Source organism: Falco rusticolus, chromosome 1 (assembly GCF_015220075.1).
Source record: "Falco rusticolus isolate bFalRus1 chromosome 1, bFalRus1.pri, whole genome shotgun sequence".
NCBI classification, from domain to species: domain Eukaryota; kingdom Metazoa; phylum Chordata; class Aves; order Falconiformes; family Falconidae; genus Falco; species Falco rusticolus.
Window position 1 is genome coordinate 109,368,209 of NC_051187.1, and position 25,327 is coordinate 109,393,535.

The following is a 25,327-nucleotide window of genomic DNA, read 5'->3' on the forward strand; positions in this document are numbered from 1 at the left end:
AGGAAGGGGAAAAATGTTTTATAACACTTGAAGAGCAGCTAAGTGTTTTCAAGAAGTAGCACTTAAACAGGTTACTTTCCCACCCCCACCCCCCCTGGAAAGTTAGTCACTTATAGAGAGAACGACTTGCCATGAAGCCTCTTATGAGGACAGGTGTATACGCAGATAATGAATGCTGTTGAAATGCTTCTTAAGAAATGGTTCTACCCTTTAAGACCCGTTAGTGTCTTGCAGTACCATGCATGTAGAATAAAGAGCTGGTTTCTGGACAGATGGAGGTCTGTTACTACAGTTGCAGCCCATCTGCTGGTATTAAATCTGGTTTTACAAATGCTTACAGAATCTTACTTTAAATCTGCGTTGGTCAAAACCTTTAATAAGCTTTAGAGTCCCTCTAACAAGGCTATCAGATAGTTGATGTTGACTTAGCAAGATACATCAATGTTCCTGCCCCATTAAAATTCTGTTTGTCCTTCAGGGTTTTTCCTCTGTCCTGCAGCAGAAACATAAAACAAAAGTGAGTTGTTTGGTGTATGTGAAGTATACTCATGCAGACAAATGCACATATACATTTTTATATAGATAATTGGTAACATGATACATTCATATGTATATGCACATATACATGTGTGGGGACACGCACACTTTATCCCGTGGGTGTGTGCCATGAAAAGCACATTCTTCCTGAAGGCTGACATAAAGTTCAGAAAGCTGAGTATGTAATATCACTTGCCAGTGCTTCTCATTTCCTTAAATTCAGTCTGTCTTCATTTAAGGCAGTAGCCTATCATTTGTTGCCTTTCTAATTGCTTTGTGTAGGAACAGTTATTCCATGGTCAAGTCAAATCCAACCAGCTGCCTGTTCACATCTCTGCTGTTCCCTCAGAGTGTATGGATTTCCTGATACGGGCTCAATATGACAATGGGTTATAGTCAGGTATCTCTCTTGAAGAGGTAGTTCACTTGGAAGTTGGTTCTCTCTTGGAATTTTATGAAGTTGCTTTGTAAATTTAGTCAGTGATTCTTACTGCTTAAAATTTCCTTAGCATAAATCTTTGTACAGATTTTCACACCTGACTGGACAATATATCGTAGACCTTTTTAATTGGCATTTTTTGGCATATAAAAAGTATACATCTCATGCCTTGTTACTACCATGTCTTGAGTAGAAAAAGGCTGGCTGGCTAAAAGGAAAATTACTTCTTTTCTGCTGCAGAAGAGTGAAAAAAATCAGTGTTCTGAGTAGGGCTTGATACTTGCTACTGTGCTTGAATTAGTGTTTTCTTGAACTCATAGATAAGTAGAGCAAGCATCTCTCAGCTTACGTGTTGGTCCTAAAGATACAGCTCTTGCGTGTACAGTTCTTGACAGCTGAAATGTAGGCCTATGTTCAGTCTTGTCTGGTTTTCAGGGTAGAAATTCAGACTTCTACAATAAGAATTAGTCATCACTTGTGTGAGTAATATCGTTGCTCCCGGACAGGTGAGTTCACAGATAAGATATCCATTGTGTCATCTAGCTGCAGACCTTGTGATGTTCTGTTCTTTATGCTATATCTCCCCTTCCCCCTCTGTGCCCCCCCCCCGAAGTGAACCCCCAAAAAAGTAACTGTCTGAGCAGGCAGCATACTTCTGGTGGTTGTTTTTTTTTTTCGCCTTAATCTGCCTTTTTTTTTTTTCCTCCCCTGCTGAAAATCCTGGGATTCTGTGGTGTTGCCTGTGTTGTAGAACCTATGCAGTTGCTTAAAGAAGTTTGGATTCCAAAAAGTTGTGAATGTTACTCTCTTGAGCATCAAAGACTGCAGAATTGGTACAAGATAGACCCTCTAGATGGATAATGTCCCCAGGCATCCTGAAATTTAAGAACACGATCACTTCTTCCTCCAGTTGTAGGGCTGCCTCAGAATTGTTCCTGACAGTTACGAGGAATTAAAACATCATTCAGGTTCATGGCTGTGGAGAGTGTTGTTATTCAGGGGATGGTCCATCTCCATCAGTAGTTGTTTAGACTCTCATCAGCTGTTTTCACCAAGATGAAGTCATAAGCAGAAGGAACCGAGTGGGGAGGTAGATTGGCCTAGGGCACTGGGTAAGAAAGGCATTGGACTATCTGTAGCAATCAATTAGCTGAGGAGATTATTTGCTAAGTGGTAACTTTTTAATTGATTGGGGGTGGTTTGTTTTGGGTTTTTTCACTTCCATAGCAGAAAAATAAATGTACAAGTGCAGTTCTGTGGAAATATTGGTAGGTGGGGTGATCCATGTGGGACCTTGTTAGCTCTCATAGTATGTGTACTTGGGAAAAAAACCTGTGTTGTAGTAGTGCAGCTTCTTTGCCTGTCTGCAACTAAGGTAAAGCAGTGCTGGAGGAATCAGATGTGTCTAGATGTCATTTTCAAACTTGTTCTGTTACTTGGCCAGTTTTTTCTTCTGTTGTCAGATACTGTTTCCTTTCCAGGCAGGACATATGAAATAACTGTTTGTATGAACTGTCCTCTGGATACTAGAGGTTCATTGTGGCTGAGTACACAAGTTATGCTCCCTGCTAACAGATTGGTTTCTTGTGAATCTGCAGAGGAGCTGCTTTCAAACTGAAAACAAAGAAATTGTTTCTGGAATTGGTACATTAGATCATTCAAACTATGGAGAAATTGTTTTGGTGCCCTAGTAATCTCTTCTACTAATTCCTTTTTCGAGAATGTCTGGTAGTCACACATACGAGGCTGACAGATTATTTTTTTTTTGCACACATCCATCCTTCTCCCACACACAGGAGGAAGAAATCCAAAATCCAAAATGAACCCCACAGTTCAGCCACCTAACAACAGCAAAAGACTTTTGTTGAAGGATTGTACATCAATATATAGGATTACAATCTGGTTTTGAAATAAGATGTGGTGGGGTCAGTCTTTATACTTATTAAGAGTATGTTGACTTTAACAGTGATTTACAAATTACTACAATCCTAACATTTTTCTTTATTGCTTAAATTGAGGGGTATTAAAGTTATTTTCCCAGATATTTTAGCATATTAACATCATGATATTTCTACACTTACCTGAAGGTCAGCAATTTTCTGCATTTAAAAAAAAAAAAAAGTTGCAAAGCTTCCTGACATTGTCTTTCTCTTTCTAATACTGCACCTAAGAAATTTGAGGACTCTTACTCTCTTGGCATATGATGCTTGGTTTCCTGCTGATCCAGTTGTGCTGCCTTCATTTACCCTGGTTATTACATTGCTGCAAGGGGCTGTTGTACTGAGAAGAGACATTTATAAAGCAAGGTACCATTCTCTGTTACTGAGACTGTAAGGATTAATATCTAACAGAAACTGAACCCCTCTGTACTAGAGAATTTATCTAAGGTAGTAAAATTCGTATCACTTCATTACCACAGGAGAGAGCTTAAGCTAAGCTTTAAAAAAACCCAGTCTAGAGTAAGTTTATCCATTAGGGAAGTTATCTGTTGAGCAATACTGGCTTAATTTGTACCTGTTAAATTAATCAAACTTACTTCTAGTCACTGAGTTTCTAGTGTGTGGCAGTGTATGTCTTGGTGTTAAGTATTTGATCTTTACTCTTCTCATGTTGGGGACTGATTATAAAGAAATCCATCTTTGTAACGATATGAAAAAGCAGTTACTCTGTACAATTGTCATACTTGACTTGCTTATCAAAGCCTCATTGTCTTACCTGTAGATACCTTTAAAATGTCACAGATGGTGGGAAGTAGTACTTAATAATTTAGAATAATGCTTCCGAGTGACTCAATGATATTTAAATCATGTGTGTGCTACTATTTCTGCTCCTCTGACAATAACTTTCATTCCCTCTTGAGCAAAGGCTGCAAGTGAATGATAGACTTCAGTCATGACCTTTTAGTAGTATATGAGGGATGCATAGCTCTTGTATGCAGCAATGGAATAATTGCTGGACTAAAGCTGGAGGTGTCATTCTTAGTTTTGCTCACCATAGTCTGTCCCTGCCATGGTGACAATGCATGTCACACATACAGACCTAGCAACAGTTGTGTACCCCAGTGTACTTGATGAAGAGCATTACTACCACTCTGCACCGAAAAATATTGGTGCAGAAGGATGCCAATGAAGGCACTTCCGTCAAGACTGCTGCACAGTCTGGAATTTGTCTGCCATAAGTGAAGTTGTAGGATAGACAGTACATTGCTACATCATGAAGTTGTGTTGTCAATAGTAAGACACGTTTTGCTTGTGATTATTTTATGTCATTAAAGAGTTTCATCTGATACGTATGAACAAGGGTATTATTGATCAATCTGCTATTTGAAAAGTGTTTGTGTTGCCAAGCTGGTTTGCAGTCCTGAAATTTCTGCTTTTCCATTTATATAGCTTGTCTTAGTCACAGGTCCTCTGTTCCTACTTAGCAATTAAAATGAAAGTTGCAAGTATGAGAAACGCACCAAGGAGACATGCCTCTCAGAGGTGGAGCAGATCAACAGCAAAATAAGGGAGTTGCCCAAGGATCTTACACTGACAATTAGGCTAAGAGAGGGATGCAAGAGTCATGCCCCGATTTATGTGGATTAAGCTGACTTTGTAGTGATAATTATATACTCTTCTGAATAAAATTTTAATATCAGATGTGAAACATCAGCTACCCTGATGTATAAATTGCCTAGAAAACATGACTTTCATGATTATTATATACATTTTGGACTGGATTTACTAGTTTGCCTTACACAAAGCCTCAGATAAACAGGTTTATCTGGTTCTGGTGATAGAGAGACAGAACAGCAAGGGAGGGATTCAGCAATAACCCTTGCTTGTCTTCCATTGTGAGTTTAGTCCAATGCCAAAAGCTGATTTCTTTCCACCTTCCAGGAAAGAAAGCAAGTGCTTCTCAAGTAAAATAAACACTGCTTGCCCTGGAGGTACAAGCCAAGATTCTCAATACGTCACATTCTTCTGTCTTCCAGACGTGGGAATACAAGACTGGTTTAAGGCTTTGGAAGGAGAAATGCTAACATCTGTTACAGTGAGTGTGAGAGCATTGCTATATGCTCAAATAAAAGGCCAACAATGCTCTGTACTTCTGGGAGTGTCCTTATGTTCTTTGTGTTCTATCGCAGATTTGAGCTAGTGTCTGTTCCTTTACTTAGGAAGCTTGAGTTCAAAGCAGCAAGCTATCGGTTTGAAGAGGAGATGCAAGTTTAAAGAAATTTTCTTGATGTAGTTTGAGGACTGGCTCAGGAGCATGGGACTGTTTTGCTGACATTTCATCCTGTCTGCCTGCAGGAGCGAAAGACGGGAACATGGAAAGAAAAATGTGAGTGGAAAAAGCTAATCTTTTCCACAATGCAGGAGAGGGAGAAAGGAAGTTCTTGGGTGGTCTCTACTGACCTTTCCAAAATGGAGGAGGAAGGAATAGTGCTTACACTAAGATAATATTATCAAATAGCTGATTGAACAAAAAGAACCATGGATGTGTGTTTGTTTGCAAAAACTTAGATCCACGTGATTTTTAGCAGCTATTTAGAGACTTAAAAAAAGAGAGGGGAGAGGGGATTTGCATCTTGTGAGGCTTTTTGTCCCATCTATTTTTAGAAGTGAAAAGTGGTCATGGCACAAGGGTTTCTTTCTTTATCCTTCAAGACAATAAATGAGAATAATGTGTAGTAATTAACTTGAGAGCAGGATTCTAAAAATAAAATAAAGAATTCTTTAAACACTTGATTAGCTTGTGTATTTACCTTGATTATGTGTTTGACTTGAATATTTGCAAATAATGCCTTATTTTGTGGACAGCCAGTGTAAATTGGACCTGCAGCTATAGGAAACCACATTTTACATGCACACATCTAAGCATGTGCAGATTTCAAAATAAGATTTCAAAGACTGTTGAAGCACAAGCTTTCTAACTTGGCTTCAGGGTTCTGTACTTGTTTCAGCAACAGTATTATTGGGGATAAACTAATTGATATATGCATTCCAGGTCTTCTTCAGGGGTGTAAGATGTGGGTCAATGTAAATAAATAGGATAGATGCCAGCATTCTGAAATTACAGGGTATGGTAATGACTCTAGATGCTTAGGTTCTGAAATGGGAGAGGTCAGACTTTCAAAACTGCTCAGGTAAACTTCAGTTCAGTTTCATTGGGATTTGTGTGCATATTGAGTGTTGTTAGAAAAGTGTCAGTGTTTTATTTTTAGGCAGCTAATCATGGCTTTAGAAATATCAAATAAGTATGAGATACTGCAAACAGTTAACTAATGTTCTTAAAACACAGATTTTGACATAAAGTTTTGGTTCTGAAGTTATGTCACAGGAGAATATGCTGATGCAGAAGGTGAGGGTGAAAAAGCAAGGGATATGTGTTACTAAAACCAAACCGCAAAGTTGTCAAGCAGTCGTTGAAGCAGTTTATCTTTTTGACTATCAGTCTGTTTTTAATTTTTCTTACAACATTGGTGATATTATAGTCTTTGTTAAACACAGTTGTAGCAATAGCTGCTTAATACTTCAGTTGGCAAGAGTTGAATAAAATCTGGAAAGAATAGGCCATTCAATGCGTAATGGCAATTTGAAATGCATAAGGAGAAAAGTTGGTGGCTGGGGGAAATGCGAATTTTGAGCATTTAACTTATGTGCTGCATACGTAATTAAAAAGCAAGACGTATTGAAAACTTTGCAAGCTGTAGGGGAAAAACATATACCTTGCAAATAGTCATTTTGACAATATTACTTGCTGTGAGAGGCTGGTCCTGTCGTGTTTTCCCTCTTACCTTGGACTGAGGGTGTGGCAGGCTGCTTTATGGGCCATCTTGGCATTGCCTGGGTGTTCCATAGGTGTTGTGCTTTTAACACAGGTTCTTGGGACTGTAGAGTGTAGGAGCAAGGAGGTTACTGAGCTTCCTTTACAGGCAAAAGGCAGAAGTACTCATCCCACTCATCAGGGAAGTGTATAAGCTGTCTGCCTTTGAGGGAGGAGCTGTCAGTTAGTCCTCCAGAGGTAAACAGGCTCTTTGAAGGAAGTGTTTGAGATACGGGAGAGGCCCTTGGCTTAAGCAGCTTGCTTTCTTGGAACTGTGCTGCCTATATGGCTTAGGGCTGAATGGCATGGAGGGTGAGAAATTGCACTCAGGGCTTGTTGATACAAATGATTTCCACCTGAATTTACTCTCTTGTCCTGGAGCAAAAAAGAGCTGCCTCCACATGAGGCAGCTGTTTTCCTGTGGAAATTGTATTCCTGTATGGTCTAGGAGTAAATTCTGTCCCAGAGCAAGCAACTTGAAAGCAATTGTGTCTGTGCTTCTCCAGTGTTAACTGTTTTAATTTGTATACTGTTTTCCTGCATTGTGTTGTGCTCTCTGCTGTGTGAATGGCCCTTTTTGGATGTTTTGTGGCAATGTTCTTGTGTGGTCTTTGTATGTATGTGGGTGTATGGGGAATCCATGCCTTTGGAGTTCGTACCATCTAGCCCTTTGTGCCTCCCAATCGTGTCTGCAACTGGACTTCTTGCCCCACCTGGAACACTGTTCAGCTCTGGGGCCCCCAACATAATGAGGACATGGACCTGTTGGAGCAAGTCCAGAGGAGGACCACGAAGATGACCAGAGGGCTGGAGCACCTCTCCTGTGAAGACAGGCTGAAAGAAATGGGGCTGTTCAGCCTGGAGAAGAGAAGGCTCTGGGGAGACCTTATAGCAGCCTTCCAGTACCTAAAGGGGCCTACAAGAAAGCTGGAGAAGGACTATTTACAAGGGCCTGTAGTGATAGGACATGGGGTAATGGCTTGTAACTGAAAGAAAGTACATTTAGGTTAGATACTAGGAAGAAATTCTTTACTATGAGAGTGGTGAGACACTGGAACAGGTTGCTCAGAGTAGTTGTGGGTGCCCCCTTCCTGGAAGTGTTCAAGGCCAAGTTGGATGGGACTTTGAGCAGCCTGGTCTAGTGTCTGCATTTTACTTGGAGTTTTGTGATCTGTCATTTTAGGCCATTACTGTTCAGCTTTCCTGAGATCCACACACCCTCTCTCCTTGGATTAGCCCCTCTTTGCTCACTTGAAGTCAGCTAAAAGTTTACCCTTAACAGAGAACTCCACTCTTTTCTTTCCTGCATTTTTTAAGAGGTTGCTGTTCTTAGTCTGTTGTCCCCTGTTGCAGTCACCCACCTTCCTTTTTTCTGAGTTCTTAGCCATAAGAGTTTAAATACTTATTTAAATGGATTCATTTTAATTGTGAAATGAACATTATACAACTATATAACCACGTACGTAACTGCAATTAGAGGGCTAAGATGTGAAGACAGGCAGTCTGTGTTGTTAAGGTGTTCTACAAAAGCTTTGCATGTTTTTCTCTTACATAAATTACTTGATCCTGTAATTATGTTGCAATTTATCAAAATGTTCAGGCATTTCACAAAACCAAAAGCTGTTGTATGTTTTGAGCACTTGACACTTTAGCTTCTGTATTCACAAAGGAACCAGACATTATTGAAGGCTCCCAGAACCTAAGGAGACAGCAAATGTGGAAGAATTGTGCATTGCAAACATTATATATTTTATAAATTTCTCCTTTCTCCTTGTGAATAACATCAGTTGCAAAGAAACTAGTGGGAAAGAGGTATATTTTGAGCCAGGCACTTTCACTGTCAGCTTCGTTGTCTTAAATTAGTGGTGCCTGGCTGCTAACAGGTGGACTGTACAGATGGAGAACTCTTGCCATGCATTTGCCTGCAAACACCTCACCCCAGCTTGCTTCATTCAGTTCCTCAGTAGCAGAGAACAGTTTTGTGGAAGCCTCTTTAATCTTCATAACCAGTGTGTTGGTCTTCTCTTTGCTTTGACAGACAAGTGCTGCAGCTTCAAGGTAGTTTTGAGGAAGAAAACCAGGAAAAGTTACCAAAAAGTTACTGAAACAGATACACTTCAATGAGTCTTGCTCAAATTCCAACTTGTGCTTCTTTGCATGTGGGTGTATGTTGTAATGATTGATGCTAGTTTTTGAAAGCTCAGGCGAAATACAACAAATATGAAATGTTTCGGGTTTGGTGTGTTGTGATGTTTGCTTTATTTGTCATGCTATTGCTGTCTAATATACAAGCAGGTCTTGTTGCTTGCATTGCTACAAGTGAGGCCTGCATGGCTGTGTGCATATTAATACACTTCTTACTGTGATCATTAAATCGTTTTCTGTAGGATTCTTTTACTGTATGTAGTATGTTGGGGAGTTTGAGCAGACATGCTTATGGTCTTTGTAGCGATAGGGAATCGGATTATATCTGCTATGGAACAGCCCACACAATTATTTAATCACAGCTGAAAGGAATCAGGATTTTTGCAGAATGGGAAAAAGGGGAGTGGCTAAGAAGCATTTTGGGAGAAATGTTTGGTGTTGTTATGCTCGGCTTACTTCCTTTAGAATATTTAGCACAAAAAGTTTTCATTTGCAGTTCATATTTTTTTAATCCCTAGGAGAAGATGAGGTCTTCTATTCAGAATAATCCGTTTTGACTCTAGATGTGCATACAGAAATTTGAGACAGGGCCATGAAATTACAGAATTCCCTGCCATGGATGATAGACCAGCACTCTGTGCTAATCGATGTATGTGAATCTCATACTGACTAGAAATGTGTTTATCTCTGGCTTTCTATCCATTTATTGCAAGTCTGCATTGGTCCCTAGCTTTGGGGAACTGCATTTTGAATTGTGTAATGTATTTTTCTCTTCGGGGATTCAGATTTCATTTTTCTTTTAAATATGGTCTCGACCTGCTTTTCATTCCATTGAGGATGACTTTTGAACATTAATCATTGAAAATATGTCTGGTTTGGTAAATATGCAGAATGATTGAATACTAAAAACTAGCAAGTTGTGAAGTAAGGAAAAATAAGCTGTGATGAAATGCAGCCAACAAGATGTAATTTTTCAGTAGCATAGTATAAAAATCTAGCTGAAAAGGCTTTAGGGTAGTCTTCAGAGCCCATGTTTTCAGCTAGAAACTCCAGGATATTCAGCCTTTTATATTGCCATCATATGGGTATGAACCTGGCTATCTGAAAGTTAAAAAAAAACATGGAAAGCATGAAACTGCCTGGACATTTACTTGGGGAAACTAAATATAGCTAGTCAGCCTGTCCTCCTTGCAAATGTTAGATTATTATCCATGAGTGTACATCTGAGCCCAGATTGTATGCTGATGGAAAGGCTCTGGCTAGTTGATTGGAAGGGAGGGGCAGTAACCTCCAGCAGTACTGTTGGGTCATATAAAGCTCTTGATATCAGTTATTGATCTTGGGAAAATATGCATTTCTTATGGAACTGTCTTTTCCATTTCCAGCAGCAGCTTTGGAGCCTTTGATACCCGATGAACTCATCACTGATGATTGATATACCTTAGGCTCTTAGTGCATTTCACTGCCTCAAGATTTTATACTTTGGGCTTTGGAGAGAAGCAGCTGCATCTCAATCAGAAATATCAATTGGCATGAATGCTCAAACTGAGAACGTTTAGTGTCCATAGAAATCTGAAGTAATTAGCATGATTTATTTGTTCCTGAGCTTACTGAAATGAAGGTTTGACTTTGCCAGAGTATTTAGGGATGCATTCTTCAGTTTTCAAAATGTTTTTTATTTTGGACAACTGAATATCAAATTGTGGTATGGTTAAAATGGTTTAACTCTGAAAAAAATGTTTAAGCCTGAGCTCTTTTAGCTGGGGAAGGAAGTCTTTATTTTCTGGGCATGCAATACATAGAACACTGCTAACAGTTTTAGTTTGTTTTCTTAAATGTATGAAGAAACTAAACAAAAGAGGTTAGCTATCAATTCGACCGCTAGCTTGCTTGCATGCTTTCAGGTAGTGCTTCTTACTATTTGGTCATGAGATAACATAAATAACCTTGTGAAGACATATTGGAAGAAGAGCATCCTTTCCTAACAGCAGCTTCACAAACTTAAACCTGTGAAAATAATGTTAATAGCTGATTTGCATTAAGAAACTTGTAACTACTAATAATTCTGTCAGGTTTTGTTTTTTTTAAAACAGGACAGACTCTTGCCCATGGCATGTGGACTAATACCAGCTTTTGAGTTTACTGATTTAGTAGCGTACAATATTAATACGGATCATTGTTGTCTTAAACCAATTTTTTCTTCTTCATTTGAGCAGGTGCTCAAAGTCCTTTGTGATGAATGTTCTGTAATATTTCTGCGTGATGGGTTCCATTAATGTTAGAGAATTTCTGTGACTGGGAGTTGAACATGGGTTATTACTACTTGAGTACTACATGCAAGGAGAAAATAACTTACCTATTCTTAAATCTGTTTGATTTCTCAGGTAACATGCATGTGTCACTGGCAGAGGCTCTGGAGGTTCGGGGAGGGCCGCTGCAGGAAGAGGAAATATGGGCTATTTTGAATCAAAGTGCAGAAAGCCTTCAAGAACTATTCAGAAAAGGTAAATATTTTTAAAGACTACTCTATACGGAACTGGAAGTGTCTTTGGTATGTTTACGTGTCATAGAAGTAAACTCCCTTGTTCTTCCTTGGCTCTAAACCCAAATAACTTTGTGTAAAGTGCCTAGCTGTAACTCAGACCAAAGGATGTTTTCAACCCATAACTTCATGTTCTGTCAGGACTCATGGCACATTGTTTCATGTGGTGGCAACTTGACTTTGGTAGGAAGCTACCACAGAGTTTTTGTATTATTTTAAACTCACTGAAATTAGATAGAAAAACAGGAAAAAAAATCCCAACAAATGCCATTGAAGTACTTTGGTCATGAAAGGGACATAGAAGTATGTACAGTGTAGTCATGACCAGTCTGCTCTGAAAAGATTTACCCTCAAGTGAGGTGAAGGTGAGACACTGAGAAGCTGGCCAGAGGGCTGGGTATCATTCCCCAGAATGAAATTAGCAAGACATACATAGCTACTGAGGAGTGTGTGGCTTGTTTTGTGGTACTTTAAAGGAGCAGAGGTTAAATATCTCTTCCCCCTGCCCTACCCCCCACCCCCCAACTTAGCAGGCTCTAAGTTGAGCGTCTGCAGTGCTGCTAGTTCTAGCACTAAGTATGGAACCCTTCCTCTTCCTGATGTTTTCCTTTCTTTAAAATCTGCAAATCCTTAAGCCACACTCACACCACGCCACCCCCCCTTTGCTTTTTGCTTTTTATATCTTAACTCAAATATTGAACTTTGGTGACATCTTTAACCTGGCCTCAGTATATGTTCACATGATTCATCTTAGTATTTTGGCAAATTTATGGTTTTAATCTCCTTATATCTAAACATGCATCTGTAAATTCAGTTTTATTCAGGAAGAATCAAAAGCTCCCACTTTGAAAACAACCATTGTTTTGTCACGTTACTATGCAAAGGGCACACCTTCATTATTACTGTATTTTTTACGCGTGTTTGGCTTAGAATTTCATCACAATTCAACGTTTAAGAAGTTTGGTGGTTTTTTTTAAGATTTAGTTTGGACAATCTGTCCAGTCAGATACTAGGTCTGTCTCATATACTGTACAACCTCTGAAAGTGGTCTCTGTTGGATACTTCATGAAGACTCTAAAGAAGGCAGATGTGGGCAGAGACTGCCATACATTTGAATTCTGATTGAGCTTGACTTAGTATTATAAACAGGAAATTTTATCAACTTCTGTGAAATATTTTTTGGTGGGCAAATCATGGCAAGCTTTGATATCTGGTACGAATTTCCGGTTTCCCCTTTACCAGTGAGCTTACAGCTCATGTGGTAAAAGAAGCATTCCCTATTAAGAATGCTGAGTTTATTGTTGCAGTTCGACCCACTGTCCTGTCCCTGCGCCGCTCATATTGCGCAAATGGGAAAGCTGGTATCTTCTTTCTTGGCTCTTTCTCTCTTTGTTCTCTCTTGGAGAGAATCGGAGGAATGATTTTTCTAAGAGGGCAGGCTGTTGAGACCAAGTCGACACCTTGACTGAAGAGGTATCTTTAATGTTTAAAGGCTTACTCTTGTACGCTTCACAGGAATCAACACGTTGAACTCCATCTTGAAATGCACCTGAAAGATCATAGTAGCATAAGTATAAAGTAGTGAATACACTTAAGACATTATCCTAGGTCTAAATTATATTCAAAAGTAAAATCTCCACTGAAAACAAGAGCTCCCCCTTTCTTGGCCTTAGAGTAGTGCAGGAAAGAGTTTATTGTAATTACTATGAAGGCTGGTTGCATGCAGGCATTGAATGAGAAGACAGTCTGCCCTCCCTCAGAGGGACAATTACGGAGAAATGAGAGCACAAAATGGTAATCTGCCCCAGGACTTCTGGTATATGCTTTAAGATAGGGGAATGTTTGCCAGCCAAGACTGGCTAAGGTGGCAGAAGCTTCTGGTCTTACTTCCTATCAGTGAAGACCAAAACACAAATTCAGATAAAATCAGTGCCAGAAGAATCTGTCTCTTCTTGGAGATGAAGCTGTTTTATTGAGTTGTTTTTCTGCTACTTCAGCAAACTATTTTCAGTTGCATGCTATTAATTAACCTGGGATATAGCCTTGTGGTAAAATGCACTTCAAGAGACACCCAAATGAAAGAGCTTTACTATGTAGCTAAGATTGACGAAGGCAATCTGATTCCTCCCAGCAAGATTAGGATAACCAGACAGTCTTTAATGAAGATTTGCCTTCACTAAGGAAACAATGTGGAAACCTTTTTTGGCTATCTTGAGTATCACTTTCTGTGCTGGCTTGTAAAGATGCACTGCAGAGATGCAAGAACAGAGAATGCAGAGGTTCCTGCTTGTCTGACTCAATTTTCCTCTTTATTTGTGGAGGACTTGTAGCAAATGGGATCCTAGAGAAATCCTGTTTTCCTTGGTCAAATTTCAGACCCAGCCTACAACTTGGGAAAGCTATTCTATGGCAGAGGGTGAGTTTTCAAAATTTTTCAGAACTGATCAATTGCTCCTGGGCAGTGGGCAACGAGGCAAGCTTTTAGCTTCTAGAAGTTCACAGCATGCTCAGCTTTGGCCAGTCTCAGAGATGCTCTTGTTTTCCTCCTTGTATGGCTCTGGAGTCCCTGAATGTGTCATTCTGTAACAAAATCTAAGCTTTGAGTGCTTTCTATATTAAGTTTCTTTAAAAAAAATATATATATATTGTTCAACAGCCTGTGGTCCACCTGTTTTGAAATGAGGGGGATAAAAAGGCCTTGGAAATCATGAACTCTTAAATTGCCATCTGTTGGCAGCTTCCCTCTGCCAGCCCGGCAACCACATACACTTAAAGAAATTACCAGCCTAAGTAACCATCCATTTATTTATTTATGTAATCCTAGTAGAGTTTTGGTAGTCTGTTTGAAGTTGAGAATCCTTGCTATTACTCCATCGACTGAGAGAGCATTCTTCAGTTAGTTACTTTTTCTAATTTCCTGAAACTAGTGTAAAATGCCCCAGATAAGCTTCTATTACAGGTTTGATAACTTCTGGATTCATAGAAATTCTGCGTGTCTTCTAGTGAGTCTGTCTTCTTATCCATCAAAGCGCTGAACAAAGCAGCACAGGATGAAAATCCACATTTTACATGGTTAATCACATAATCATCATGTCATTCAGTGACTGATACAAAAGTGTGCTTATTTTTATGTCTGTTTGTATTTACAATTCTAACAAGTGTTGAACTCTTTTAAAAATACTTTACAAATTTATTTAAATCATTATAAGTAGTGAAAGATTAGATTGAAATGCCCAGCAGCTAATCACTCACTGATTAAGAAGTTCAGCTCTGGTAGCTGTCGTGTCAGCATATTATAAGCTGTTAAATGGAGGGAGAAGGACAATCTAGAACTTGGTGGCAGATCTGACATCAGTTGTACTAGTGATGTTGAGATTAATCTGGAGATTTGAAAAGGCCGATACCAGACCTGCCCTTCTCTTAGATCTGTTTAATTATCTGCAATAACTATTTTGTTGTTGGGAGGGTGTATCGGCTGTTTCAGACATGCTGAATCTTGTACTCAGTACTCCATGAGGTCAAAGGAACAGGTCTTTTAGGTGAGGTATCTCAGATGTGAGTGTGTAAGTGTAAGGAGCATGCTGTGCTCTCTGCTGCTAACTGCAAACCAGATTTCCCTCTAATTTGGTACGTTTGATTGGATGAAAGTGGGAAACACTTCATATGCACTTGAGCTACTCCTATGCTAAAGAGTGTATTGCAAATTCTGAAATAGCTGGATCTTATGTTTCCAGATCTATTTAGAGGTAGGTGGAAGAGAAGGGGAGGGGGCAAGTCTGATAATAGGAAGGCAGGCTGAGCAAAGAAAGAGACACTTCACAAATTGCCTGTATACAAATTTGCAAGACAGTAAATTATTTGTGTAAAGAGAAGCGATATCATCTGAATGTGAAGGACAGCTGTCTTTTGGGGAGGACCCGAAAATCTTGTTGACAGTAATACTATTGCATTTGCTTAGCTTGGGTGTAAGTATAAAGAAAAAAAGGAAGGTGAAGTGTGAAATGTGTTGATGGGAACTAGTGGTGGGTCCCAAGTAGTCATAGACCTAGTTGGGGTGGAGGGGGAAGATGGCTTGTTTTTCTTTACACAAAAGAGGGAAAATGCAAAGAGGGCTGAGGGACGAGGGAAATCCTCATTTTCCAGCCACTGCTTGCTGGCAGGTGTTAGATGGTTGTTTTTTCCTTTTACCAACAACTGTTAAGGAATGATTTTCTAAACACACACACACACACACCATTCCATAACATTTGATCTTTTAGTTGCTGAGAAGGAAAGAGATGAGGCTTTTGTGGGTTTTAGTGATGATTATGGGGGGGTTTATCACCCCACACCCCTACCCCCTGCCCAGTGAGGCTGAGTCACTACTTGTGCTTTTTCCAGAACTCTCTGCTGGATGTGGTCAAGGTAACAATACAGTGTAGTGTGCTGTTATGCTGACGGAACAGCATTTCTGGAACAACATGGGTGATCTCAGAAGCTAAGTGTTCACCCTGTGTCTTGGTCCAGTATTCTCAGGAAAGAGTTAATTTCAGTTAGCCTCTCAGTGTTCCTCCCTGTGCTGCTGGTTTCCAAATGATTCAGTATCAGATCAGAGCAGTGCTGCTCACTGCCATCCTTTGTGCCCAAGGGATAGGAGCAGAAGCGCTGCAATGCTTCTTCCCCTGCACACCAGGCATGCAGGGACATGCTGCAACAGCTCAAAGGAGTATAGGACTTAACAGCGTCAGTGATCCCTTGTGCTGGCATAATCCTGGTCTGCCTAGAGATGCATCAGTGGTCTGCCTGCCTCTAGCCTGGCCTAAGCATAAAAATCTTCAGGTTCCTTTGCAGTAGGAGAAATCTTACATGTCTTAGTGAGGGCTAAGAGCAAAGCAAAGCAAAAAATGAGACAAGTATTGAAAACTTTGTGTATGTTCCTTTTTTTTTTTTAAGGTTGTGTCCTGAAAGAGCTGAAATGTACATCTCTTCCCACCATTTCTGCCAATGGCTGTGGCCTAAGAGAGAAGTAGGAAAAAACAAAACTGAAGGGGCTTGAATTGTGTGTAGTTTGGGAATTCAAAATCATCTGCCATCAATATTGTAAAATCATCCATTTTAAATTTCTGCCTGAACTTACTGTCTCTTACGTCGTGGGGGGGTTTTGTCTTTGGCTACTTGTATCCTGTTAAACCATGTAAAGGGCTGTTTTAGAAGTATCTCGTTTGTTTGGCACATGCCACGTAGCTGAAGGCTATTTCAGTTCTTAGTGTGTTTAAAACCAGTTCACTTTCTCATTTTAAGTAAGACCACACTATTTATCTATGTCTTGGCACTACTTGATAAACTGTGCTCTCACAAGTGTTTTGTTACCAAGTTGCATAGTTCTGCAGTTAACTCAGAAGGCTGGTACCTCTAGTGCACTTGGAAGCCTACTGAAAAATCAACCAGGAGCCATGTTCTGAATACCAGTGCTTTTAGAAAGAGGCGCTTAAATCTTTTTTTCTTTTTTTTTTTGTCATTTTCCACTGTATTTCGGGGAGTATGTTTTCCTTGCTGCTCTTATAAATTCTTCTGAAAGCCTAAACAAAAGATGACATGGATATTACAACTGAAAACTAGTTTCTGTTGTGTTCCTGGGGTCCTTGGCTATTTGATGTATTTCATCTTTGTAACTTTTTTTTTTCTCATGGTACAAACACATGAAAGGGTAAGAGTGGAGTTGCTTATAAATATTTTTCTTAGCTTAAATCTGCATAGTAGGAACTTTGAGACAGCTGTTCTGGTTTGTGATGCATGCCTTAAGGAAGGAAATGGAGAATGAGTTATTTTATTGTTGTTCTTTGTAATGGTAGATTAGATAGCCAAAGTTATGAAGTAGGCAGTATGATCTGCTATATTAGTTAAAAACTACTAAAAGAGGAAGCCAAAAAAATGTCAACAAAATGAGCCTGGCAAAATCAGTCCTATTTCTAAATTTACAGTTAATCAAATTTGTTGTATGTTGCTTCAGATCACGAAGATCATTGAGTATGGTTGGAAATATTTTAGGTGGATCAGTAAATTCAGCCTCTGCATGTGTAGAGGACAAATGCATGCTCCAAAGTTTGTTTAAATTAGTATTGGGAAGACTTCAGGCTAATTGTATTGGGTTTTTTTACTGTTCTTAAAAATAAACTGTGTTTTCATCTGTTAACTCTCTTGTTTCTATAGTATGTTGCAGGATATGAAGAGTTCATATATATTTGAAGTTTTTGTCATACAAAATATGAAGTTAAGGATAAATTATTCACATTGCTTAAGGTTCCTGAGTTTTGGGGCATTTAAGCAGAAATCTTATAAAAAAAAAAAAAAAGCATTTTAAAATATTATATCAGTGGCTTATGCACACAGAACTCGTAAAAAATAGCTGCAAGATTGTTTTGGAAGTTGATGGCCAACTAAAGTCATCTTTCTAAAAATGCTTAGCTATGTAATATTTGTTCTTATGTTTACATTTCTTTTGTTTAACATCTGAACTTACTGCCACAACAGTGAACAGCAGTTACCCGTTTTGTTTCAGAGGAAGTGGGGTTAGAGGTATAGTGCAAAATGTAATCTCTTGGACTTGGGAGGAACAGATAATGTTATTTTCATTCTTAATTAAAATTTTAATTTATTTGATTGAAGTAAATTTCCACTACTTTCGCCATACATGGTGTTTAAAGTTCTTGCTAGGGGAGTTTTCTTCAGCTCATCTTATTTTTAAATGTACATATTTGACAACTTTTTCCACAATATGAGTTATTTCTAAACTCAGATTTTGAAGTTGGCCATGCTAAGAGAATCTGTAGAGATGGTGTCATTTGCTTCATACTGAGTGACTTCCTACACACTGTGGGGAAACCATGTTCTTGGACATGATTGATTATCTTTACTACTGTATCAAGCAGATATTTTGTTGAGACCATTCATGAGAGCGATTCCAGGCTTAAATATTTTTGTAGCTAGGGGTTGATTAGATTGCTGTGGGGAAGAGGGAGAATGTGTACTGCACTGTAAGGACTGGTTATTAATGTCTGCATGAAATCTAGAATTTTTTCTCTTGACAGAATTTCTACAATATTACTACTTTTGCTGAACTACTTGACTCTTTGGTGGTTGTTTGGGCTTTATTTTTTTTATAACACCTTGCTGAATTCAGTATTTGGAATGATTTGAAGAGAAGTCCCACTGCAGGAGGTCTAGAAACGGAAAGAGACTTGTACAGGTTGTTAGTTTGAGCCATGTGTTTTTAGTTTAGCTTATTTTGATATTGGTAGGTTGAAGTAATATATTGCTTTGTCCCTTGTGATTTTACTTACTAAAATAGGATAGGAAAATCCTCAGAGATATTTTCTTCTATGCATAAGAGAGATATCGTTGTGTATGCGTTTGTATTTGGGAATTTTTTAAAGGGGTTTTGGAGAGGTTGGGGCATTCTTTATCTTGTATGTGACAGACCTCTGGTTTCCATGGGGACCTCAGCAGTTCTGTGTGAGAGCTTAAATTCTTGTAGCCTACATAATCAGAGATACTATCCGTCAATTACTTCTGCTGGATCCAGGGGAGAAAGCTGGAGCAATGAAATATGCTCCTCTGGGGCAAGAAGACTTGAGACTCTCTTGTTTGTCATAAAAAGCAGAGCAGGGGGAAACCAGCTCTGCACTGTGAATCCTAAGCTTGTCATACTGGCTTTCAGCAAAACTTATTGGCATTTTTGAATCCATTAGAAAAACTATAAAAATAAACTCCTTTGGTTCTAAGGTCATTAAACAACTTGAAATAACTGCTTGAAGTAGACTGTGGGATCTTTCAATTTCTAGAATGTTGTCCTTAACAGTTTCTTTTCCTTTTTTAAAGCAAAATTCTGCATAGCGATTTAAGGTATGCTCAGAAAAAGGTGTATGTTAGCCTTAGACTGAATAATGAATTATTGGTTTCTCCCACTGAATGATATCTCTTGCACATATTGGTAGGAGGGGAAACTTTCTGAGCTTCAGCATCTGAAAGTTGCAAATGTTTTTCTAGGTAATTGTGCTACCAAGTCATTAATACAGTTTTGCTTCAGTATCACAGAATGTAGAAAGCCTGAAAGCGATTTCTTAGCTTCTTTAGGAGGAAGGAGAGTTGAAGAAATTGAAGGACCTACTTGGTAGATCTTTTTACATGTGGTGCCTGCAAGCAGTAATTTAATACATTTCCTAGGAGACTAGAAATATTCTAGATTACAAGATAATTGAATGGGCTAGGAACCAGCACTGTAGGAACATTCTGAGCTGATTGGAGAGTGGAAATTGTTAGGGGTGGAGCTGAAGGATGCAATTATTATTCTGCTGTTGTTACTTAATACACAGAGGGAAAAAAAAGACTTATGCTTCAAATGCATGTTTCATCAGATCTTTGATAGAACATGCAGCATAAAACAGAGCAACTGCCTCTTTACCTATTCAAAATAACTGTTAACTTTTACTTAAATAAAAGCTTATACCTCCTTTAGTGAAACTGAGGTGATTTACTGTTTGGGGTGTAGGAAAAATACTTTGGCTCAAGGAAATGGTCTCTCCTTTTTCTGCCTTAAAGGGATTGAGGTTTTACTGTCAAGGTAGATTTTGGGGTGTAAGACTTCCTCCATGTGTGTGGCCTGTTTCTGTTCCCCCTGCTGTGCCCTCCCCCCGCACTTTTTTTTTTTTTTTAAAGTAGGTCTGTGGCCAAAAATCTGACAGCAGTATTACCAGATATCAAAAACCTAGCTGGCAAATCACATACTCCGTGATGTAGGAAGTTTGCTTTGTCACTTTTGGTTCTCCAGTTTCAGTACTTGTTTTGCTGTTTTCAGGAATTGACAGGGTTTGAATGGGTGACCTTACTATGCTTTCAGGTTTATTTGTTGTCCACTTCCACTGTCTCCTAGAGTTATTCTTTTTTTTTTTCACTTTTGAAATACCTTTTTTGGTTTTTTTTAGGCTAAAAAGGACTTGTGTCCCAAAATTTTTCTGTTTTGTCCAGTTCTTTCAGCTACTCTAATAATTCCTCTCTAACTTCGTCTTCTCTCTTCAGATTGTTGGTGCTGCAGCAGTGCTATATTAATATAGCAGTTAACTCTATTCTTAGCCTTAATGACACGTCCACTATAAAATGTGATCATTTTATATGTCAACTGTAGCATAAATAAAATTAGCTGAGGACAGGAGAGCTTGTGAGTATTTTAACAGGCTCTTCTGAGCTTGCTGGTATGAATAAGAACAGTCAAACAAGACAGGTGTTACTCCTTGGTATGATGAAAATTGAGGTGGTCCTGAAGCACCACAGGTGGAAAAGGAAGCATCTATAATAATATTACATTACATTATAATATTACATTAATATGTAGTCTGATACCGAATGTGTCTGAGCAAATAAAATCATGTCAAGCAAGGGCATCAGTGTTGTGTAAATTTCAGCGTTGCTGTTTTTTTTTCCTTTGAAATACAGCTGATCCTACTGCCCTGGGATTCATCATTTCTCCATGGTCTCTCCTGTTGCTTCCATCTGGCAGTGTATCATTTACTGATGAAAATGTCTCCCAACAAGACCTGCGAGCATTCACAGCACCGGAGGTTATGCAGGACCATTCTCTATCGTCTCTGTCAGATGTTGAAAAGGTACAGTACCTCTTCCTTGGCAGACAGTTGTCGTTTGCTGTTGATCCCTGGACAAAATAGCATTAAACTGTCCTTTTTGTCTCCCTGTGGTTCTTGATTTGTATGTGTAATAGTTGATTTTCTTTGGGGGAGAGATCCTTCTGCTTGATTTTTGTCCAGAAGAGTGGCATAGTGATTATGGTTGTATGCACTTATGAAGAAGTGGCTATGTGCAGGTCCCTGTCATATGTGCGCTACTGACAGCCATACTTGGGCGGTGGCTGCACAGAAAAACTGACTATTGAACTAGTAGTAAGAAATGCTTTGCCGCCTTTTACTGAAAGATTTCAGTGACATCACCAGTTTCAAATTTTTAAGATTTTGGGGTTTTTTGGTTTGGTTGTGTGTGGTGGGTTTTTTTTGTTGTGGTTGTTTTTGGTTTTTTTTTTTTGCAAAATGCATCTGAGGGTTAAGCCAAGGAATTACTCAAGTAGTCCAGGGCTACAGAAAATGGGATATTCCTACACTCACCTCAAAAGAAAGTTTGTTTTAATTAACACAAGTATTCCTTAGTTGTGTGCAGAATTGTTCCTTTCCACCTTCCTTTTTTAACTTCCCAAGTGTAGACTGATAGGTAAGGTTTGCATATGTGATCTCCTCCAGGTCATTGATACACACAGTCAAAATGACTAGCTTCTCAAATGTTTTCTTAATAATAATATATTGCAAATGGTAATGTTTTCCCCAGAAAACTGTTCCCTTGGCCTAGTCAAAGATATTTAGAGGTGGGAGTAAGGAGGAAGCTGAGCTCTATTTCATTCTCGTTGGCTTCTCTGGATCAATAATCCTTAGAGAAGGAAGCTAGCTGCAGCCAATGTTGTAATCTGGGAACAATTACGACATTTGGCAGTCTTCCTCCAGGAAGAACAGCAACGTGTTCTTACTCCAGAGGAAACTGGTATTGGCATCAATTGCTGTTGTGTGTTCAAGGACTATTGAAACATGTTTTTCTTTGAATATTTTGTTTCCAGCTTTTTTTCTTCTAAACCTTGTATACAGCCTTTTTCTTTAGGTCTTTACTTTACCACCATATACCTAACTGAAAAATCACTTGTTTCCTCAGTTACTTGCAAAGCCTTGTAGACATCCTTCTTGCCTTGCAATATAGTAAAACAAAAATGGTATAATGAAATATGTATATAACTTTATCTATGACAAAACTATAAGCAAGTAGCAATCTAGGTTGACAGTTTTAGTAAAGAAGTAAAAATAACACTGACATCAGTGAAAATTTGGGATCAGTTATGTAGGATGCAGCTGCCAAACTCTGTAGTCATACTGTTGGAATTATCTTTCTAGAGAGACAACGCTATTCAAGACAGCGACGTTACCTCTAGTGCCAACTCTGAAGTTAATATACAAAACAGGCCTTCAAAAATGCCAGAAAAGTTTTGAAATTATGTGTTTGTGACCTTCATCAGAGCTGATAGCATTCTTTGTTCTGTGCCAGTATTCAGCATATTACTTTTTTCTTTTTGAAATGGAGAACTGTTACTATTAAAAGCTATGATGTTCCTTTATCTTAATCTTTAGGAAGGAAATACTTAAAGGGACTGCTGTGGCCTGTGAACTCCAGCACAGAGCATATAGGCAATGACCAAACACTGGCACTCAGCACCTATGCAGTGCTGATTAATCCTCTCATATTATGGCTGTGTGAATTTATTTTATATCATCGGCATCACCTTGCTTGCTGGAACGTGATGATAAAATTGAGTCTGTAGGCTGCAGCAACTGTGTTGCTGTTTTCATTGGGAAACAATTGGATGTGGAAATAGACAAGGTTTGGCTTTACATAAGCAAATTACTCATAGAGTCATGTGTAAACTAAATAAAACCCTTTTGCTTGTGGTATTCAGCTTTAGCATTAGTTGGAAGCTTTGTCCTTGAGATGAATTAACATGGTTTTGTGTTTGAACGCTACTTGATTTCTGCATGTGTTCTTTACATGCTGGGGGAGAAAATTTAACTGTTCTGATAACCTGGGATGGTACAAAAACATTGAAAGAAAACTTGCTGTTGCCATCTTTGTTCTCAGTTTAAAGCCTTGTGGTTAAATAGCTCCCCTCTGCGCCGCTCTTCTCTGAATGTGGTGGTCATATCTGGGTGTGGAGAAGGACAGCCATAATCTGAAGAGGGGACCTGTGAGTTACGCATCCTGCATTTGCTGATGTGAGACCCTCCAGCTGAATTCTTAGAAATGCACCATTGTGTACAAAGATTTGAAGTTTTTTCCTGATGGCAATGGTATATACCAGGATATGTAAAAATATTATTTGATAATGCATCGGGGAAAAAAAAAAAGACAAGACCAGAGTATCTGGTCTATAATCCCCGCTTGAGAAGTACACATGATAGTACATTTGTGTGAAATGCTTCAAACATTTCAGTCATCTTGGGTTTATTTGCTTACTTACATGGAAGGAGAAAGCTACCTCAAACCTAGCTTTGTACAAAGGCTTTTGCCCTGTTAGGACTTCATTAGTTGAAGTTTGTAGGACTGATAAACGTCTTGCATATCTTACATCCTTCTGTTTTTGACTGTTTCCCTTTACGTTTGTATTAAACTGTGTGTTGGATGGTACAGTGGTTATTTGTCTTGAAACATTGGCTTCATGTTCCTTAGATCTTGCTTTGCACATGTTGACTGTGGTAACTTCTAATTATTTCAGCTTTTCTTTTTTTTTCTTTTTGTCACAACTTGCTGTAGTTCACTGAATTAATTTGCTGGAAATATATGGTGTTTTCCTTCTTGATTGTTCTTCTGAAATCAGGCCATGTCTGAAAGCTGCTGAAGGCAGAAGAATGTAATTTCTTAAAGCCTTGTAACAGACAGTGATGGGGTTGCACTCATCTCTTGAGTTACGACTTCACTTACTACACAAACTAACAGTGTATTCAAGGATAAATATTAGGAAAAATGATAGTCAATGAATACCCTTTTGATTCTGAGACACCCAGTTGATTTGAATACAAAATAAGTCCAAGGTAACGGCAATCTTTTTGGAAATGGATGAAGCAAGCTATTCAAAATTATAATGAAAGATAAATTTGGAAAATTAATTTGATGTTGATTTATATATTGTAGAAAGTATTAGAAGTATCACAGTACAAAAATGAACTAGAATTTTTGAATAAATGCTTTATTTGGAAAGCTGTTTTCAGATAATTAGTAGGGTAGCATGTTTTAGTTTAGTGGTCTGATTGCATGGTTGTACAATAATATTTTTGAGGGTGATGCACACTTCTCAGTATTATATATACCTTCCATTAAGTTAACGCTTAGAACCATAGAATTATAGAATATCCTGAGTTCAGAGGTACCTGTGAGGATCATTGAGTCCAACTCCAGACTCCACAGGGGGCAACCCAAAAGTTAAATCATATATCTAAGAGCATTGTCCAAATGCTTCTTGAACACCAGTAGACTTAAGACCACGACCGCTTCTCTGATTAGCATTAACAATTTTGATAAAAGATTTTTTAATTGCTGTTCTTGTGTATTTGGGTGATGGGAGAGTTTGGAGGGCTTTTTTTGGATAAAATTTTTGTTTGGGTGTGTTTTTTTTCTGAAAAGGTTTTTTTTTTTTTATACGTTACACTGAGAGTATATTCATCTTTTCCTGTATAGCTGTAGTATGTCTGGATATGGAAGGAAGAATTTCAATTGAAAAGGTAACGGATAATAAACCACATGGGGAACAACTTTCTCAGTATTTGAAAGATAAATGTTTCTGGTTGAATGGGACAATGGTGTTAACTGAGCACCCTTGATGCTTGTCCATGACTTCTGTCTTTTGCGTGCAACAGACACTTTCCTTTGATGGACTGTGCTTCCTCTCTGGGAGAAGAGGCTGATGGGTGAGCCCTTGTTAGGTACTCAGTGCTGGCTAAATAATTGCATCTAGCATAATGCTGTGTTTCATCTGCACTTGTATGGCACTGCTGCAGTCCTGCCGCAACATGCCACGGGCAACAAAATTTGCCTTATTTTTTTCCCTTTTGTGCATGATTGCGAAGAAATTCTCTGTGGTTCTGCTCCATCTTTATCACAAAGAAAACCAAAGTTCTGTATTTTTCTTTACCTGAATATTTTTCTTGCGTGTCTGGACCTAAATGCGCACTAGCTGACCCCATTGCTCTGTCTTGAGTGTTTGTCCATTAGCTGGACTGAAC

The 25,327-nt window shown here is 38.7% G+C and overlaps 1 protein-coding gene across 3 annotated transcripts in view; it reads left to right on the forward strand.

Moving 5' to 3' along the window:
* The window catches only part of PTPN13 (protein tyrosine phosphatase non-receptor type 13), a 126,540-nt gene that overhangs the window by 14,825 nt on the left and 86,388 nt on the right, over nt 1-25,327 (forward strand). For all 3 annotated transcript variants that reach the window (XM_037395644.1, XM_037395652.1, XM_037395661.1), the window contains exons 3-4: nt 11,317-11,436; nt 20,943-21,112. In XM_037395644.1, coding sequence (XP_037251541.1) covers nt 11,322-11,436; nt 20,943-21,112 — 285 coding nt within the window. In that variant the 5' untranslated portion in view covers nt 11,317-11,321. The remainder of the gene's footprint in view (nt 1-11,316; nt 11,437-20,942; nt 21,113-25,327) is intronic.